General features: G+C 44.4%; 1 protein-coding gene across 1 annotated transcript in view; it reads right to left on the reverse strand.

Annotated features, from left to right (window-relative positions):
* LOC146812206 (protein-glutamine gamma-glutamyltransferase E-like) overlaps positions 1-21,473 on the reverse strand; it is a 189,924-nt gene that overhangs the window by 87,526 nt on the left and 80,925 nt on the right. Inside the window, exon 5 of the mRNA XM_085615144.1 lies at positions 5,322-5,479. Coding sequence (XP_085471270.1) covers positions 5,322-5,479 — 158 coding nt within the window. The remainder of the gene's footprint in view (positions 1-5,321; positions 5,480-21,473) is intronic.

The raw sequence follows: 21,473 nt of genomic DNA on the forward strand, positions 1-21,473 counted from the left end.
CTTAGGACCCCAAGTGGGGCAAATATCCCTAACTTGCCACCTGAAACTTCCCCATTTGTAGTAATTTTAACAGGGGTCCCCGAATTGGGCAAAAACGAAGTTGAGTCCCCCACAACCTTGAGGAACAGGGTGGTGCACTGGCTCAATAAAAATAGACCGCTGCCAATGCACAAAACCTGTAAAATACTCATGATAAGAAGGGTCCCATGGGTAGGCCACTTGGCAAAGAATATAAGGGGGGACTGTATCCTAATTAATTTTAATGACCCCAAAACTGTTGAATACATCTGCAACTGGAGATATCCTAGTCCAGGAGTATCCATTAGAGCCCTTCCCCTGACCTATTTTTATCCCCCTGGTCATTTCACGGATGCGTGGACGCTTGTTCACCGGAATAGGAGGGGTTTTTCGCAAGGGGGCTGGCCTATACCCCCACTGCCACTAGATTTTATTCCTATGGATAATCGATACAGCAGCCTAGAGGCTGTTGACTGACTACAGGGTAATGGAGGTATACTAAACAGCTCCCTGCCCCCCTCAGGTTGCTGTACATTAGAATCTATTATACCACCAGAACACCCGGGTTTGGAATCATCTACTTTGGCAATTTCACCTCAGAGGCCCATTATTAGCACTGATTATCATCAAGACCATCCCTTAAGTGCCTCAATTCCCCGGGAAAATCTCTCTAGTCATTTTAAGCTTGTTTCTTGGAATGTGGCAGGTCTACGCAGCAAGCTCTCTCTCCCTGACTGGAGTGATTTTATCGAGGAATACGATCTATGTCTGTTCCAGGAAACCTGGAGCCTCGAGCCATTGTACAAGCCGGGGTTTTGTTGCTTCTTTGTACCAGCTACCTCAATTGGCCGTGGTCGCCCCTCTGGCAGACTCATGGTATGGGTTAGGGCAGAACTTAATCTTAGGATCACCCTTAATAGCTGCTCTACACCAGATATAATGAGACTTACCATTAAAGGTACTAAGAGCGGCTACACATGGGAATTCTTTAATGTTTATGCCCGAGGAACCCAAGGGGGCGCTAAATCCTCCACTATCACAGCGCTTTCAGATATGCTTTCTACTTGTCCCTCTGATTCCCTCTTATTCGTTGCTGGCGATCTTAACTGTTCATTCGAACCGCTTGCTATAGACGATATTCTGGGAACACACGATGAGGACACTAGATGGGGTATTCTCTCACTATCTCTTAACCCTGTAAAAAGATGGTCCCCGGTTGTAATTCAAATAAATGCTCTAGCATTAGAATTCGGGCTTAGAGCTGCTAATGGGCGTACAATTTCTGACCCAGCGGGTGCAAATACTTTTAATAGGGTCTCTTGCCAAAGCAGAATTGATTACATACTGGTCGACAGGAGGGGATGGAAACTTGTTGTTAATATGATTGTGATACCATCAATCAATAGTGACCATAACCCGTTGTCCCTCAGTATGCAGGAGATGTGGCACAGGCAAGAGCAAACCCCCTCATCAGGAACGTAAATGACAACTAAGGCACTCCTGCCCTCTAATTGTAATAGGTTCCTCAAATGGCCTAAATGTATTCTGTGTAATTCAAAACTAGGTACCCTGGAGAAAATCCTTGCTGACCAGACCCTCAGGCTTTCCATAGCATCTAGGGACACGGCTGGTTATACTGCTGTAGCCAAAGTCTTTGAGGAAACTATGGACTCGATTGGTATTCTGTTTCTTGATCATAGGAAAAAATGCAAACCAAGTGTCAAGTCAGAAAACAAGTGGTTCAATAAGGGCTGCAGATTGAAAAAAAACAGCTTGGTCCTCGCTATTAAATCTAACAATCCGGGCGAGGTCAGGCAAGCGAGGCTGCATTATATACAGGCCCTCGCATCTGCTAAGAGGGACTGGGAAGAGCAGCGTTGGGACTGTTTAAAATCTGCGAGCCACTCAAAAAATGGCGAGTATTTTTGGTCCATAGTGAGAAGATCTACTAACCACGACCAGGACCAAATTTCCAACCATATTACGGATAGGGAATGGTTTGACCATTTTAGGAATCTATATGTAGAGGTGGAGCATACGGGGGACCCTTGCACTCGAACAGGGTTTATAGCCACGCATCCAGATCAACTTTTATTCTCCAGGATTGAGAAGAAAGAGGTTGAGACCGCCATTAATAAAATTGTACCTGCAAAGGCCCCGGGACAAGATGGTATCCCGGGTGACCTATACAAAGCCAACATTGATGGATGGGCTGCGTATTTTGCGATTTTTATTGACGCTTTGTTGAAAGGCTCACCGGTGCCCGAATCATGGAAGGGAGCTGAAGTAATTCCCATTTTCAAGAATGGCTCTAGGGGGGACCCAGCGAACTACCGCCCAATTAGTCTCATAGACTCTGGACAGAAATTGGTCGGTAGGGTCCTCCTGGAGAGAATCCACTCTTGGGTGGATGAAAATGGCATTATGACAAAGTTCCAGGCAGGCTTTAGGGCCTGCACTAGTACAATTGACCAGGCCTTTAGGCTAGTGCTTCTATATTGGAAGGTGGTCACTATTGGCAAGGGCGCCCTTTACCTGGCGTTTATCGATCTTAAGACCGCCTTCGATCTAGTTCCCCGCGATCGCCTGTGGCTGATCTTGGAGGAGATGGGGATTCCACCATATATCCTGAACCTTCTTATTCGGATGCATGAAGATAACTTTGCTCGCATCAGATGGGGGTCTCAGGAACAGAAAACTGATAAAATCCCGGTGAATAGAGGGGTTTGCCAAGGCTGCGTGCTGGCACCCACGCTCTTCACACTGTTTGTGAGCGGCGTAGTCTCTTACCTGCTTGAAGTTGAAGCTGATGTCCCCACTCTGGCAGGTGACAAAGTCCCCGCCCTTCTTTTCGCGTATGACACGCTCCTAATATCAAAAACACCAGCAGGATTGCAGAAGCTTTTAGATCGCTTCTCTCTGTTTTGTGAGTTGAGAGGCCTTGTCATCAATACCTCTAAAACTAAACTCCTCTACTTTAAACCAACCAGATCTTTTAGATCCACCCTGACCTTGGATGGGAAACCACTTGAGCGTGTCAAGGAGTTCGATTATTTGGGGATTAGAATCTCTGACAGACTCAAGTGGCAGCCCCATATTGATAAAATGGTGTTAAACCATAGACGGGTTGTTGGATCCTTGGGAAAGGAATTTCGTGCCTCCACTACTAAACCCATTGCTCCAGCTCTGGACATATACGCTGCAAAGGTGGTAGGTAGTGCTCTCTATGGCGCGGAATAATGGGGCTTTTGTTGTGTAGATGCCCTTGTGACCAATGAAAATAGGTTCTTTAGGGACCTTGTATCGCTCCCAAGGGGTACCCCGACGAAACCATTATTGAGCGATTTTGGTAGGCGCTCTATTAGAGATCTAGTCACTCTCCGTCCTCTGTTATATTGGGCGCGGTTGTGGCGTACCCCTGAGCTCTCCAACTACGCCGAAGGGAGGTCATGAATCTGCGAGGAGCCCACAAAATCGAGTGGCTCATGCATATCAAGAAGCTCCTGGTCGCAACAGGCCTCGCATCCGATCAGGATTTGGGGGCACCATTATCCAAGGAGGTAAAAGAGCTTTTTGGGCATGGGTTGATGCTCTGGAGGCAAGAGACCCCAATCCTGGCAGATTGACAGAGGCATTCCGTCAGCACAAGTTTACGCCCTTCTTAGAACCCTATCTGGACTTTATCATGAAGCCTAAGGACAGATCACTCTTCATTCAGTTTAGGTTTGGGTCTCTTCCCCTTCGCGACCGTACCAGCAAGTGGAATCCCCCGCACAAGACTCCCCTGGATTGCCCAACTTGCTCGGGTGCTATTGAAAATATCTCCCACTTCTTCTTCGCTTGCCCAGCATATGCGAAACCTAGAATGAAATGTCTTAGGCCTGTCTGTCTGCAGTTAGGAACAAGAGACCACCTTGCTGCATTGAGAATCCTTAAAACGGACACAAATACTACTATAATTTGCGGGGTGGCTAAATTTTTAGGCTGGGCATGGCTGATCAGGCAGAGGCTAATTAGCTCCAGTTGATTATTCTTATCATTCTCAAAGCTGTGAAAGTTTAATACATGTTTAAATATTTATTGTATATAAAGTAAACAGACTCCTTTATAACATGTTTTTAAAATGTATTTTTATGAAATTGTGTTTTATGTACTTTTGTGCTTTTATGATATTTTATGTCGAAATAAAGCTTTGATTGATTGATTGAAACTATGGTCGTTGCATGTTTTGGTGGGAGTGAAGAAGCAGATTCTCAAAATGTAGAAATCAAGAGTGATTTCAATGGTTCAATGTTGCCCAGTTGATTTGATGCTTTTATCCAAACATGAACAAATGCAGGACAGAGAACGACCAATGAGTGTGTATATCGGTCTTGTTTTTCATGTCACTGATTGTATATGTTTTCTATGTAGATCTTTCTTTATAGATATAGTTTTATATGCACTTACATTGTTGACGGCAAGTCTAGTATTATCTATTCATTTATCTGTGTGAAAATATGGTAGGTTGGTTATTCTGATTCTAGGACTGAACATATGATTTGCACTTTGAGGTTGTATCTAAGTCTAATAAAATGTATTAAAAACTAATGTTTTTGGAGATGTCTTGAATTTTGCTGATGAAGTGGTGTGGCTTTTTTGCATTTCCTGAGAGAATAAGTATCCAATGGCGGCTGGTACAGTACGGGGGTGGCAGGTGTTTGACTGTAAGAAACAGAAAATCAGTTACCTGAGTGCTGCATCTCTCCACTGTCTCTCCCATGCCATGTCTCCTCCGCTCATTTTCAGGAAGCACCCAGGCTCCCCTGAGCCAATCTCAATCCTGCAATGCAGCGTTGTGATTGGTAAAAACCCAGACTCCCCTGAGCCAATCACAACGCTGCAATGTAGCATTGCGATAGGTCTGAGCGCCATGGTTCGGCGCTCAGGTGGGGAATGGGAGCCTGGGCATGTTCTCCACCGAGGCTGTAAGGCAGCCTGGGTGGAGAACATGCAAAGTACGTGTGACATGTTGTCCGGCCCGAAATGGCCAGCCAAAGCAAAATGCACACTTTAGAGTGCAGCAACCATTCCTCATGTCAGGGGAGCCAAGCCCAGCTCCGCAATAACCTGCCAATACTAAAAATAAAATGAGAGTAACTTCTGTTATTATCATTTTATTTTTTATTTTACACTGCTCGTGAGCAGTGGGGCGACGCTTCTCTGCCTTTGCCGAGGAGCTGCCACTGTAAATGTGGAGTAGCCAGAGCCAATAAACAACGGCTTGCTTCTCATGCTTTACATATAGCAGAAAATGTCCTTACCTTGATAGAGATGGGTGGGCTATTGAGTACAATATCCTGCTCCACAAGAAGTTTTTTACCCTGCTCGTCCTCACACAGAGCTGAGACCTTAATCATGTTGTCTTCAGTCAAGGCGTTTTCATACTGACAGTAGGAGATCTTCAGTGGGATCTGTTTCTCTGAAAATGCAGAAGACACAGCATGGTGAAAAAACATAAAGAATTATGAGAAATTATCTTTCTCTGGAGTTTAGTGATTACAATCTAAAGTTCTGGATTGCATTCCAAATGACATGGCATGGCTTCTATCTACTAAGATTTTTTTTATGGATGTTTAATTATTTGGTAGTTTTATTTGGCATGTGCTAAGCTTACGGGCATCAAGTGCTTTACATCAAAAACGTACCAAAACAATGTAGACAATATAATAAGTGACACAAAAGACCAGGATGAGACAATAAAGACAAAAATTGTCAACAATGAAACAAAACTGCAAGATCAATAATTGAGGGTGCAAACAGAGGTCAGCTGGAAAAAAAGACAAATTCAATACAGTAGTCACTACAGAAGTATACAGATAGGAGTCCTAGAAGGAAATCAGGGGAACAGCCAAACAATTCAAATCTCAGTCTAAAGGTGATCTAGAGAGAGGAAGGCAGAACATTATAACCTGCCAAGCAGCATTGCTGCTGTGGATCCCGGGCTACAGATCACATCCTGAAATGTGCATATCACATCCTGAAATGTGCATATAAACAGCTCATGAGATCCAACGATATTGCTTGCTCACGAGAAACATTTTACCTTCACATGCACCATACACAAGACTGAAATTGCCTTACTAGACCTTACCATCAAACATGAAGAAGGTAAACTCTACACAAACCTCTATAGAAAGCCCACAGAGAGGAACGCTCTCTTGGCTTACAATAGTAGTCACCCTAGGGCCCTATGTGATGGTCTACCATATGGCCAATTTCTGCACCTCCGCAGAAATTGTATCCATAAACAGGATTATATCAGAGAGGTCTTCATTTTACGAGACAAACTGGTGGTAAGGGGCTAGCCCAAAAGAATAGTGACAAATTCCCTCAAATGTGCCTGGTACTGCTCAAGAGCAAAACTACTAATTCCACAAAAAAAGACCCCTCTTGATAAAATGATTTGTGCAACTAAATTCTGCACCCAAACAAACAAAATTCAAAACTTGATTTTAAAAAATTGGCACTTAATTGAGAGTATAGACCCCTCTCTGCAAGCCCCCAAGTTTGTCTTTAAGCGTGGGAAAAATATCAAAGACCATTTGGTCCATTCCTCAATGCAATGCCACAATACCACTAGAATAAGAACTCTTGAAACAATCTGAGGCCTCCCCCAACTGAAAGAACCCTTCCATTGTGGCAACTGTGGGGCATATTATCAAGACAGGCGATAAAATTATCGCCACTTTAGCGGCAGAAAACTGCAGCTAAAGCGGCGATAATGGGCTTGATAATATGCTCTATGGAATTCCAATTGAAGCCCATGTTAGATGTCCTTCACATCTAACATGGACTTCAATTGGAATTCCAAAGAGCATATTATCAAGCCCATTATCGCCGTTTTAGAGGCAGTTTTCTGCCGCTAAAGCGGCGATAATGTTATCGCCTGTCTTGATAATATGCCCCTGTATTGCATGTACTCTTTCCTTTGACACAAAGTTCTTTGAACATGGAAATCTCAAAAATGAACTTAATTTTGTTTCTAATTGCATTCACGCAAAGTAGTATACTGCATTTGTGGCTTGTCCTATATTGGCCAAACATCTCAACCCATCAAAACCAGGATCTGCCAACATCGGAGCAGAATACGTTGTGCAGTGCCCAATGCACCCATGGTGGCACATTCCACAGAACAACCCATACTGCGGAAGATCTCAAATGGCAAGTGATTGATGTGGCAGTTGCGACATTACCCATAGTCTGCAAAAAAAAGGAGTGCAAATACATGGAACGTTGCAACTCCATTGAGGAATGGCACAGTTTTGCAACAACTCTTTGCCTTTTCAATTTTGGTTATTTTGAACTCTCCTTCGAGAAAATGACCACATACAGATATGCACTATTATTGTCAATACCAAAGTTTTTTAACTATGTGATTTTATCGCCACTATAAATGTTGATGCATTAATGTTTACTTGGCGTGACACAATTTGTATGCATTAATATATTCCTTTTTCTTGTCTTATCCTTCCCTCTTTATATGCTCCTCCATTCTTACTGAGCCATGTACTTTCCACCATGCTTTATAATTAACTGCCAACTTGGTGGTCTTTTATAAATTTGGAGGGAAGCATCTCTGTCAGAGGGATGGAGTAATTTACTACGTTGCCCTGGCGGAGAAATGAGACATTCACCTATAATAAACTCAGGCTCTCAATACCAGTTGTAACAACTGGCAATTGCCCTTTCCTCTTTTAAAGGAGGACACAAAATTAGAGCCATGTTGGTCCGTACTAGGCCATTTAAACCCACTCACACTAAGATAGTACACTCTGGGGTCTTCCCCTAGTAACAGGCCACTGCCAGTAGGAGATGTACTATATGCCCCTTCACTACGACAACCAAGGTAGTAGACTTAGGGACTTGGGTGGCACGGGAAATCAGGACACTCATGAATTGTAACACAGACAACATGATCTATATGATCACCTTCCTGTGCGACCTACACTATATAGGCAAGATTTCCAGGGAAAGTTGAAAACACACATGGGAGCAGAACTAGGGGTGGGCGGAATTTGCGGAATTAACCTTCGCAAATTATCGCGAGAATGTTTAAAATTATCGCAAACAAGCAGAAATATCGCAAAGATGCGGAAGTTTTTTTCCGGCATGTTCGCGAGATTTTCTGCATGGTTGCGGGTCGCCAACTTACCCATGTGGTTGCTTGCGGGCGCGGCCATCTTGTTTTGAGTTGTTCTCGCGGTGCATGATCGCGAGAAGAAAGACGTGATCGCGCGACGCATGACGTCACTGCGGGCGCGAACTGTCGCGAGACAGCGCAAATGGCTAAAAACAATACAACATCTCATGGAGAACGCGACCGGATCAAGAAAACTTGTCGGCGAACGCAGGGATTCAGGTAAGGCGATCGCGCGCGCGCGAGAATGTATCATTTTACAGCGCGAGCAAGAAACAAATTATCGCCAAGCTGCGTAAACCGGAATTTTTGACATTTTCGCGCTCTCCGCGGAACGCAAAAATGTCAAATTATCGCAATTTCCGCGAACGGAACGAAATTTTTGCCCAGGCCTAAGCAGAACCCTGAACTCCAAAATTCAAGACGCTCCAAAATTTAGATCACCCCAAATTTACCTCTAACGGTTCTGCTCTGGGGTTGGTCTTGTGCTACAAGGCACCCTCCTGAACACTGAACCCAACATTAGCTTAGCAGAGTAGTAAATACATAAGTTGGTCCACTCAATAACTGAGTTCTTGATCAAGGGGAAATTAAAAGAGATTTTTTACAAAACCTCAGACGATACAGAAGAAATGTTACAACCATAAAGGCTGAAATGCAAAGTCCCAAATAAATAACAGAATCATTAAGAAGACCGACAACATCATTAGGATAAAAGGAAAGTCTTCTGGCTCACCCATAAAATCAAGGGGTTTTAAACACCATACTTGCATACAGAATGAGAAGAAAATGTAGTCTCAGCTTTGCATTTTCAAAGAGAACACAAATTGATCAAATCAGAGAATAACGCATCGTTAAAAATTTAGAACACTAGTTCTACAGCGAAAGGACCTTGGACATTTGCAACATTAGGAACAAGAGGAAGTTCATTTGCAATACATGCAATCTAAGGGGAAAAAAACATGATATAATCTTTGCTCAGGCTGTCTGAAAGAAGAAGATGCACAGGCGGATAAGATGGGAGGAGGATTGAGCAGGAGTGAGAGGAACAGCCTCATAGTAACATCCATGTTAACTAATATGGGTTTTCGTGTAAATGTGGCACAACTAAATTACATGAATAAACACACATCAGTAAGTCATATTACACTCATTTCAATTGTAAGATTATTAATTCAACATGGCTGCTGAAACACATTTTTGCACTAATTTTACACTTTACTTAACAAGAATCACTTCCGTGTGCAGCCATTTTTGATTGCATGGTTAGTGCTCTAGTGATTTTGGGAGCCAGTGAGAGAGAAACAGGATGGCTATTTAGTAAAGGGGGCAGGACAGCTGCATACTTATAGAGGATTGTTTAACCACGGAGCCTGCATTTGTATTTTTCAGTAATATATATGACAATGCGTCTACCAGCCACTAGGAGCAAGATGCCTGCTGTGTGTAAATGCAACACATTGAAATGGAAGAAAATTAAACTGAAGATTTAGCTTTATGTTTATATGGATTTCATAAAACTCATTTTTTACATTTTCTCCCATTTCAAAGCATTGCATTTACAAACAGTGGGCATCTTGCATCCAAAGGCTTTTTGTTTCAATGGGAGGAATTTAAACTGAAGAAACATGCTTAATAAAATATTAAGACATTTTTGGAGTAATTGAAAGTAGATTAAAACATTGACTGAATTTTTCATAGAACTATATTTCGTCACTTAAAATTTCCCCCATTTAAGGAATTACAGTATTTTTCAGTTATACATCTGGTACAGTGTCTACTGGCCACTGGGAGCAAGAGGGCTGCTGTTTATGAATGCAACACTTTGAAACTGGAAAAATTTAAAAGCATTCAGAAACATAATTTTGATCTTATGCTCCAATATTGAGTTAACAAGGACATTTATTTAAGATTTAAATGACTCAGTGCTTCAGTTCTTTACCTCTGTGCCCCAGGTCATAAATCTGACTCCAGCATTGCTCATTAGCAGCCCCTGCTATCCACAGCCTGAGATAATAATGTAAAATAAACAGTCTTCCCTTAACTTTAAAAAGAAAATGTAACCCTGTGCTTATTTAAAAAAGAACCTATGGCTGTGAGCTACTCTGTAGGTGTCTAAAAACACTGGGATTGTGCATTATTTCTGGGCAAACCAATCTGGATAGTCTTAAATTTACTCAACACACAAATCCCTCTATGTGGTCTACTTGAACACAGATTCCTTCGTTAAACATAGGTTGGAAGTAAATAGCTATACAGAATGTACCAGCCTAGATTTAATGTTAATTACAGAATCTTGGCTAGCAGAGGACCCCATACCAGAAATACTTGAAGAACTCCTGAAGATTATTTGCTCCTTCACAAAAACATGGCCGTTACGAAAAAGGGAGAAGGGAAGGCTGCTTATGTACATAAATACTCACAGATCACCCAATTTCAGTGTAACACAATTGAAAATGTGGATTCTTTATTGTTCAAAATTGAACTAAAAAATGGTACAATAGCTTGCCTACTTGTGTATTGACCAACTCAATCCATGGAAAATATTAGCCAAGAAATATTTGAAGTAATTTGACCTCTTTGTTCAATTTTCAAATCTAATGGTCATTGGATATTTAAATTTCTGTTTAGAAAACCCAGATTCCAAAAGCAGGGATATCATAGATTCTATGGGCTTCCACCAATATATTAACATGCCTACTCATGTTAAGGGCCATTAACTAGATCTAGTGGGGTACCACAAACAGCAAAAATGGCTTGGTCATTTCAACACCCGCAGGGAATTATGTGATGCTCCTCCTGGAACAGTGAATATTTTATGGTCAGCTCTCCATCTGATTTGTCTGGGTGAGCCGCTACCTTTCTCTCTCTTCTTTTTCACACCCATTACCGTGTGGCTTTTTATTTTTATTTGGGGGTCCTAGTTACAGTTGGCACCCCCTTGCCTCCAGACATTGCGGACAGCTGAGTGAGCTTATCCATGCTGCCCTGCTGGCTTCCCACATGAGCAGCACTTCTCCCGCTGCATGCAGGGGTCAGCAGCTCATCTCCGATGACCAATCCCTCCTCCACCTCCGGCATGATGGGGTCGGGTATGGGGTCCAGGCCCACCCCTTGATAATCATGCTTGGGGGATAGGGTCCCGAGCCATAGGGAGAGTCTGGGAAGGGGCCTCACCCATGTCCACTTCTTGGAGAATTTGAAAGAAAACCATCAATCGCCAGGCCCGGGTGCTTTTCTCTTATTGATGGGCTCTTCAGCGCATCCTCGGACTGCTCAGATCCAAAGTTTGAGTCGACTACTGAGGCCTCCTGCGGCGCAATGCCTTGGTAAGCCTCTGGAGTCTTTGTCCTTGTCTATGCTGGTGAGGAGCTCCAGAGCTTTGAGCAGGACAAACGACCACAGTCAGGCCAATTTGCGAGTCGAAGACGGCAGCTTGACTCTCTGCGTCAAGCCAGTATCCTCCTGGATCTTTTCAGCAAAACTTTGTAGAAAGTTTTCAGACTTTCAGATCTTGTTCCATGTTGGTTTGTTTGGAAAGAGAACTGTGCAGCAGCACCATCTAAAGGTTCAGAGACTCTGGATTGCCACTGCAGGACTAGGACCTATTCTCCCACAATAGACCTGCACAGATCAGGGAAATCCAGTTTCAATTGGTCAGCTGGGGTGATCCTCTCTTAGAGTTTTCAGGTGACATCCTCCAGCTGTGTTTTACCTGTTGCTGATCAGGAGTTTACTCCTTTTCCTTTGAGTCAGGCACAGTCCTTTCTTTGTGGAGCCTGGAGAGTGCAGCAGGTGCAGTCATTTGGAGTGCAAGCATTCTGTAGAGCAGTCCAATGGACCAGCAGCGCAGGGCTTCTTCTTCTTATGTTTCAGGCACTGCTCTGAGGTGCTCATGCAGCCCTCCCATAGTTATCCTTCATTCTGGGCTGTCAGGAGGGGGGCATCCCATCTAATAGCGGTAAAGTGACTTTCTTCTGCTCTGACCAGTTCCTGCAAATTATGGCATATTTTTGACCCAGAATGCTCTGGTCTCCAAAATTCAAAATGGAGAAAATCTCTCCTTTGTGTGTGTGCCTGTTTAACTCCACCCAGAGGTGTGGCTAACACCTCACTAAACTCCACTTGCAGCCCCTCTCCTTATCAAATTATGGAGGCTCCCATCTGCCTGGTGTTCAAAGAAGGAGAGCTGGCATGGGTCCTATGACAACTGTTTTCCTACCTTTCAAGTCCAGCTTATCTCTAAGCCCCCTTCCTCTCCCTGGTTTCTCTAGGAAGCCAATCTCCTCCCACCAAATGGCTGTATTGTTTTAGCCCCATGCCTCTTCACACTTACTCCGAGAGCAGCTTTGCTTAATGTGTAAAAGGTTGACCAATCAGAAGAGGCTGCTACAGCACTGTTTTAGGTAACTCAAGGATAGTACATTCTAAAACAACTTTCCTATAATAGTTATAATGAATCCAATCTTGGCAAGCTGTTGGATTCATGGTAACCAATATTTTGATACTTTGAATGAAATAGCTAGCTAACTCCCAAGCAAAGATAGACTTTATAGAGTTTAATAAAGTAGTCACATGTTAGCCTATGGTTCTAGCAGCACTACAAAAGAGAAAAATGACTTTGGCTGTTTTTCCCTACCAGGGCATATAAAACATATTTTATATTGCCCCTGGTTTTTATATCAATGCACCCTATCATAGGAGCACTCCAGGGCAGACCTTAGGGGTGAGTTATATGTATATAAGGTAATTTTGGACTTCAGAAGTACCTTTAATTCCAAAGTCAAATTTCGGCCAGTTTTATTTTAATACCAGTCTGCAAAGCAGGCCTGACTTTTAAATGACACCATACACCACAGCAGTGCACACTTTATTGCATTAGTCCACTGGGATCTCTAAACCTACACCCCCTGCCATATACTGGGGACTTACAGGTAGGTTGCCTTTGCCAATTAGAATTATACCAATTACCATATACCTTTAGAGAACAGAGCATTGGCCCTGGGCGTTGTTAGCAGAGTCCAGGGCATTTTCAAAGTCAGTAACCACCAACATCAGACATACAAATAGTGTGATAAGGGCAAAAAGGATGACATTCCTACATGCCTCCCCCCAATGAAAGGTGATGGGTAGCTAACCTACACCCTGGTAGTCCTCATCATCTGAGTTGAAAAACCTGGAAATTCCAAAGGAATTGGCATGGGAAGTCCGGTGAAATCTATCCACGTTAGGCGAATGGACCACCTCAACAGTTCTGGATTCTCCCCCTCATCTGCAGGAGCCATTTGAGATGCCTGTGGTTTGTTTGAACACAAAAGGGAGTACCAAAAACCTATAACCTCAGCTTCTTCAGGGACCAGACCACATCAAAGACGTCCCTCTCAATGGCACTCCATTTTTGCTCCCTGGGGAGTAGACACCTGCTAATGAAGGCAACTGGTTGATCTTAGCCTTCTATATTTACTTGTGTCATTGGTGCCCCAATCCCTTGCTCTGAAGGATCTATCTGTACCACAAATCCTTTATTGTAGACACGGGGCAGTAGGACTGTTGCTGAACACATAGAGGCATTATTATGAGCCCCTTTGCGTTGCTCTTGCACCAGGCAATGAGGTGCAAGAGAGCCAAAAATTGAAAATTAAATGTATGAAGCCAAACAAGGCTACCTCACATGGTCCTGAGTGGCTTCATAAATCTTGAACAATGCAATGCAGAGGAAATCAGGGCAAGTGATAGACCTGCGAATGCTCCAAAAACCTGCACCTCCTGAGGTGAGCCAAAACGAAGAGACATATGTTTATTTCTCCGTGTTTCTCCCTCTTTCTATGTGTGCATTATTCTCCAGCACACATAGAAAGAGGAAAAAGCCTCAGGGAATTGTTTTTGTGCAGGAAAGTGCCCCTTCCTGCGGAAAAACAATCCTCCTTACAATGCAGGCACCCTTGCACCATGGTGCAAGGATGACTGCATTGGTGCTAGGCTGCCAAAAGGGCACCAGCGTAGGGAAAAAGGCAGAAATATGCCATATTGACTTAAATATAGCGAATTCCTGCTCTTTCCCTGTCACGCAGTGCAGCAAGGTGACTTCCTGTGCTGAGCTGCACTTTGTGACTTGTCCATAAATATGGCCATTGGCTTCCTTCAGAGTGTCTATGGCCTCCTGATAGTCTGGGGTCCAAATTAATTTTTTGGGCTGCTTCTTTGAGGTGAATTCTGTCAGGGGAGACAAAATGGTCCCATAGTTCTTCACAAACCTCCTGTAGTAACCAGTCAGGCTAAGAAAGACCCTGACCTGTGTCTGAGTCTTAGGAGCTTCCCAATCCAGGATGGTCTGCATCTTGTGATGGAGAGGTTGTACATGGCCTCCACGTAAAAGGTGGCCCAGATACACGACTGACCTCGCCCTATCTAGCATTTGCTTGCCTTGATAGTCAGTCAACCTGCTGCAGGGCCTGAAGCATTTCCCTCAGGTAGACAGTCGCTACTCCCTGGTGGAACTGAATACAGCTGTATCATCCAGATAAGCTGCACTGAAAGTTTCCAATCCAGACATGACTCTGTTCACTAGCCTTTGGAAGGTGTCAGGAGTATTCTTCAAGCCAACGGGCATCACCATGAACTGAAAGTGGCCCTTTGGGGCGGAAAATGCTGACCTTTCAGGTGCTCTATGCTAAGGGCAATCTGCCAGTAACCTGAGGTCAAATCAAATGTACTCAGGTAATTGGCAGCACCCACCCTTCAAATGAGCTCTAGGTATATGGTGAGCGTCAGTCTTTGTGACTGTATTCAAGCCTCTGTAGTCCACAGAAAACCTCAATTCTTTCTTCCCCCTTGAGGATTAGGCTCTGGCATCAGACCGTTGCACTGACCCATGGACTGTCGGAGGGCTCAATTACCCCCAGCTCCAGCATCTTGGCTACCTCAGCCTTGATGCTGGCTTTGACCTGGTCAGAAAACCCATACAACTTGTTTTTATAGGTTGGCTGTCACCTGTGTCAATGCCATGGACACACCAAGTGGTGATTCCAGGTGTAAGAGAAAACAGCCCAGCAAACTGCTCCAACACTTGTCTGTAGTCTTTCTGCTACTGGTCTGTCAACTTGGGACAGAGTATTACCTCATCCACAGACCAATTTTGGGCATTGGTTGAGAGGAGGTCTGGCACAGGCTCACTCACCTTCTCTCCTCCATCATCTGTGACCATCAGCATGGCCATGTAAGCCTTGTCTTGGTGGGAATTCAATCTATTGACATGGAGTATCCTGTGGGGACTGCTGGGGGTGCAAAGGTTCACCAAGTAGGTGACCTCACCATTTTTCTCCAGAATAGGGTAGGGCCCAGTCCACTTGTCCTGGAGAGCCCTTGGAGGAAAGAGACTCCAACATCCACACCACCTGTTCAGGATGGTACTCAGGCATAGTAGCCTTCTGGTCATACGAAAGCCTAATAAGGTCTTGACTGGAATCCAGGTTGCTGCTTATGTTCCTCACGAACTCTGCCATTCGGGACCGCAGGCTTAGCACATAATCCAGCAAATCTTTGAGCTCCTTGACAAGTTTATTCCTAGCTTCTCTAACCAAACACACTGGCTCTCTTACAGGATAGACAAAAAGTCTATCAAAGGGGCTTAAGCCAATCCTTTTCTGTGGCAGCTCTCTGAAAGTAGACAGAAGGCATGGGAGGAGAACATCCAATCTCCTCCTGAGTTTGTCAGAAAGGCCCATGATCATGCCCTTCAGAGTCTTATTAAATCTTTTCACCATACCACTGGTCTGGGGATTATATTGGGTAGTGAGCTTGTAATTAAAACCACATTCATCCCACATCACTTTCAGATAGGCAGACATAAAGTCATTCTCCTTGTCTGAGACCACCTCCTTTTGAAAGGCTACTCTGGTGAAGATGCCAAGTAGGGCTCTGGCCACTGTGGTGGCAGTGACTGTCTTGAGGGGTATTGCTTCTGGGTTTCAGGTGGCACGGTCCATTACCACCAAGATATATCTGTTCACAGAGGCAGTTGGGTCTAGGGGAGAAACGTCAATCTCTGCCCTCTCAAAGGGAGTGCCAACCACTGGCAATGTTATTAAGGGAGCCTTCGGCTTGCCACCACTCTTGTCACAGGTGTGGCAGGCGACACAGGAGCTGTAAAACTCCTTTACCTTGCCAGACATCAGAAGCCTATAGAAATGATTGACCAGCCTGGTCTATCCCAAATGTCCAGCTAAGGGGATGTCATGAGCCAATTTGAGGAGGAACTTTCTTTACTATTGGGGTACCATCACTCTCTTGGTTTCCCCTGGCTTGTGGTCCCTGGCCACAATCTATAGAAGAACCAATCCTCCCAATAGACTCTGAGGAACCACTAACATCACCCTTCTCTTGCCAGGAGGCAGTCTGCCTAAGGCCCTGAAGAGTGGGACAAACCCTTTGTCACTGACACAGCTCCCCTCTAGAGGGTCCACCGGCTCTTTGCAACTCTGACAAGTAGGACATATCTTGCAGGTGTGTACTCCCTCCTTTTGAGACCACACCCTCCTGCCCAGGGTTGGATTCCTTCTGGACCTCTTGTGTTACTTAGGCAGCTCACCAGACCCTTTGTCCTTTCTATTGCTCTTGGAAGCTTGTCCCATTGTTCCAGGGTCCAAGTGTCCAAGACTCCCCTGATGTGCAGCCTGTGCCTTGGTCACACCAAAAACTCACTCAGGACGGTCAAATGAGAATCGACCCCTGACCACTCAGACTTTCAAGATCATTTCCCAGTAGACACTCGACTGAGAGGGCATGAGGCACAACTACGTTCTTAGGGCCAGTCTTGCCTCCCCATTCCAAGCTCACCCTTGCCATGGGATTGGAGCTTGGCCCTATTGTCTCAGAAGGTAAACTGGTGGAATACACCAGGTAGGATCTGCTCTGTGGATACCAGCTTGTCCAACATCATGGATGGTCACACTGGCTTCTGTATCCCTCAGAGCCTCAACCACAGTCTGTTGATCTTAGACTTTTCCTGGACTTCACCATGCTTGGAGGTAAGGCTGCCAAGGTTGCAACTTCCACCCCACCCACGGAAACTAAGGTCACCTCTGCATACCCTTTCTCCATCCCTGGGCAAACATCCACCCCCACACCTATAATAGCAATCCCCTTGGACTGCACACCGGGGGGCTTCTTTGTGCAGACTGAATTTCCCCTTTTGTGTCCTGACTACATGCAATCATAACACAACCCTGCCCTTGTAGAGTCAAAATATCTTTCCTGATTCCCCTTCCCCATATAAGTGGAAAGGCTCTGGGATCTCCCTCCTTGGGCTGGTGTTTGGGGACCTTTTGAAGTATGTCTCCTCGTCGTCGCTGGCGAGGAGCTCCGAAGCTTTCAATGGGACAAACCAGAGCGGTCAGGCCCATTTGTGAGTCGATGACGCCAGCTTGACTCTCAACATCGAGCCAGTCTCCGCCTGGAATGTTTCAGCAAAACATTGTAGAAAGTTTCCAAACTTTCAGATCTTGTTCCTTGTTGGTTCTTGTAGGGAGAAAAGTGTCCAGCAGCACCAGCCAAGGGTTACAACACTCTGTATTGCCTCTTAGGAGTTATGACCCAATCTCCAACAATGCACTTGCACAGTCCGGAAAAAATCCCGTTGCAACTGGTCAGCTAGGGAGATCCTCTCTGAGGGCTTGCAGGTGACTTTCCCCAGCTGTTGTACCTGTTGCTGACCAGGGAGTTCACTCCTTTTCCTTTGTGTCAGGCACAGTACTTTCTTTGTGGAGCCTGGAGTGCAACAGGTATTGCCCTTTTGAGTGCAAGCCTTCTGTGGTGCAGTCCAAGGGTCCAGCAAGGCAGTCCTTCTTCATCTTTTGTTCAAGGCACTGTTATGAGGTGCTCCTGCAGCTCTCCCATATTTATTCTTCATTCTGGACTGGCGGGGTGGGCACTCCAGCCAATAGGTGTAAACTTACCTCTCTCTGCTGTGGCCACTTCCTGCAAAGTCTGGCATATTTTGACCCAGAATGCATTGTTCTCCAAAATTCAAAATGGAGAAAATCTCTCCTTGGTGAGTGTGTCTGTGTAACTCAACCCAGAGGTGTGATAACAATTCACTACATTCCCCTTCAAGCCCTTCTCCTAATCTCGTTAGGGGGGGCTTCCACCTGGCTAGAGATCAAGGAAGTGGGGGCTGGCCTAGGTCCTGTAATAACTGTTCTCCTACCTTTCAAGTCCAGTTTACTTCCCAGCCCACTTCCTCTTCCTGGCTTCCCCAGAAAGCAAATTCCCTCCCACCAAATGGCTATATTGTTCCAGCCCCAGGGCCCTTCACACCTACTCTGGAGGCAGTTGGGCTCAGGCTGCCAAAGGCTGGCAAATCAGAAGAGAATGTGTTAGGTAACTTCAGGATAGTAAATTCTAAAATTAATTTATGTAATACTAATAATAAATCAGACCATGGCATGTTGTTGGATTTATTGTAACCATTATTTCGATACCTTGAATAATGTGCTGGGGGATTCCTTCTATTGCCTCACAACACTTACCAGAGTTCCCAGGTCTATGAAGAGGGACCTCCTGCAATTGCCGCCATGCTGTAAAGTGCTTTGAAGACTCCTGCGGTGCGAGATGCCAAGTGCTGGGGGGACTCTTGCTATTGCCACACTACGCTTATCAGTTTTCCCAGGTCTAGGAGGAGGGGTCTGCTACCAGCCGTTATGCTATAAAGTGCTTTGAAGACTCCTGCAGCACCCGAGCAATGTCCAGGCCAAGGTCAGGTCCGTCCTACTCCCATCGGAGCCTGGAAGAGGCTGGGCTGGGCCACCCCATTTGGCATTACCATCAGACTGTATTTGCTTGCCCAGCCTTCTGTCTGCTCCTCGGTGATTGATGCCCTCTCTTTTTCTGCCTAAAGTTGGAATTGCAAGGGAGACATAAGAGAGCGAGGTGCCTGTAATTAAGTGACTGGGTTTTTTATGCTTTGCCTTTGAAAGATCCACCTACGGCATTTCTATTCATTATCCTTTCCTGGTGAGTCACATGGGAAAATGGAGAAAAGAAAAACGTGGTGTAGCCCCCAAGGAAATGCAAAGAGTAGAAGAGTAGCTCAACATGCAGCTGGAAATTGTATCCTTTACGAGATTGACAATCTCATAGAGGAAGTCAAAACCATCTTAGTGAGGAAGAAACCAGACTGTGCAGTTGATGGTCCAAAAATAGCTGATATATTTAAAAAGGGTAAATTTTTGGATAAACATAAAGTGCAATCTCTGGTAAAAACCCAACCTAGTGATGTAAATGTGGCTTCTACTGGGTCTAGTCAGTACACTGTAGAGGATAGTATGGAGATCCAGGCGCTAAGCAGTTCAGATGGACCTAATGCTGATGCAGCTGACAGTAATTATGTCTATGAGAAAATTGATTTACACCTTTGTACTGTGTTCCCCGAGATGCTATCAGTGTACTTAAACAGGATGGAGTGACGGCTAATAAATCCAGTATATCGGATGTCGGGGACTCATTAACTGAACTAAGAAAGTTCATTGAACAAATGAGGGGAGAAATTGGTATGCTACGAACACAAGTTGTGCAATTGTGCTCGGTATTCGAAAAGGAGGGCTTGGCCCCCTTGTTTGTTAAGAGGGTACAAATAGTATTACCTCAAATGCCCAAACAGGGGGGACGGGATAACAAGGGATTCAGATATAACAAACAATTAGAACGCTCTGACAATGGGATAGGGAATGAGGGAAATAGGATTCCAAGGTCCTCCCATAAATCATCCTGTAATTACCAAAATTATCCACCAGCAAGAAAGTACACACAGTAAAACTGCAATTCCTGGTAAAGGAAAACAATGCAATCGCCGAGCCCCCATGATCAAAAATGGACCGGGGAAATGAGCTAGTAAGTAGGAAGGAACATTGTGCTACATCAAGTAAGAACTTCCCGAAACGGGTATACATGGTCAATGTTCTCAAACTGGAAAATGGGTTTAGAGAAAATACTGAATCTCTTAAAAAGAAAGGTATTAATTGGGTGAGGAGTTTCCGACACTGTTACTCATTGATTAGACATGATGTAGTGGATGTGAAACGGTGTCCCATGCAGAATACACAGTTTGACTACGTAGCCATTGATCTGAGCAGAGAGGAATTTGCAGTGGGTCTTTCCCCCCAAAGTGCTCTTGAATCCTTTTTAAACATAATTTGCCTTCCGTCAATCTTTCATGCCACTGGAAAAAAATGATTATCATTGTCATTAACAAACTAGTTGACCTCCAGGTTTTCGTGAAGCTGAGAAGTGCGGTAACCCCAATGAGAATGATTGACTCAGGAATGGTAGTGATGCAGCAGTAAGAGGGTATTTTCCACAGCTTTTGCACACTCCCCCTATTCCATTTAAGTTTCAGATAAATAGTAGTTCAACATTATACAGCAATACTGGGGACTTGGCTGGGAATTCAGAGAAACTTCAATTTGATCACCCTAATAATAGAACCAGAATGGGGAGCTCACATAGATAAGTTCCATATCTGTTAGTTTCAGAAGGCAAGCATTGGCAAAGCCAATAAGTCTCACCTTTGGGACCTTATAAGTGTTTAGCCATGCAACAGTTGATGTTGTTGCACCAAGAATATTGTGCTGCATAACTTAATACTTATAAGGTCCCAAAAGAGAGACCTATTGGCAATGCCAATGCTTGTTATATTGCGCGAACGTGACCAAATTAGAGCTCTTTACACGAGCACCAGATTACATTACATAAATCAGATTCCTGTTTTCACAGGACGCGGAGCCGGAGCGGAGCCGGAATTCGAAGCTGGTTCCATCTGTTTCAAAATCAACACCTCTGCAGAGTAAATACCCCGGCTCGAATCTAAACAAGCACGTTTAGTTCGATCTTAAGTCATTTCTTCTTCATGGGTAATCTCTCTAAATGTATGAATGATAGTATATCTCTGCGTATGTGCTTAATCCCTAATCCCGCAGCACATTTTAAGTGTACATTCTCAAACTTTAAAGCTAATTAACAGGGACAACATGCCATTGGGGTAACAATTTTCAGCTATTTATGTTAAATCTTAAGCCAGTTAGTGAAATCTGCCATAATATAGTACATTTGACTGAAAACACTGCCTTAACAGCGTTTAGGTCAAGTCAGATTCCTGTTTTTAAGTCACAGGGAGAGTAATTGATTTCCCAGAATCGCAGGACGTGGAGCCGACGCCGGGACTCAAAGCTGGTTCCATCTGTTTCAAAATTGACACCTCTGCAGAGTAAATACCCTGGCTCAA

Source organism: Triturus cristatus, chromosome 7, assembly GCF_964204655.1.
Source record: "Triturus cristatus chromosome 7, aTriCri1.1, whole genome shotgun sequence".
In the NCBI taxonomy this organism is placed as follows: domain Eukaryota; kingdom Metazoa; phylum Chordata; class Amphibia; order Caudata; family Salamandridae; genus Triturus; species Triturus cristatus.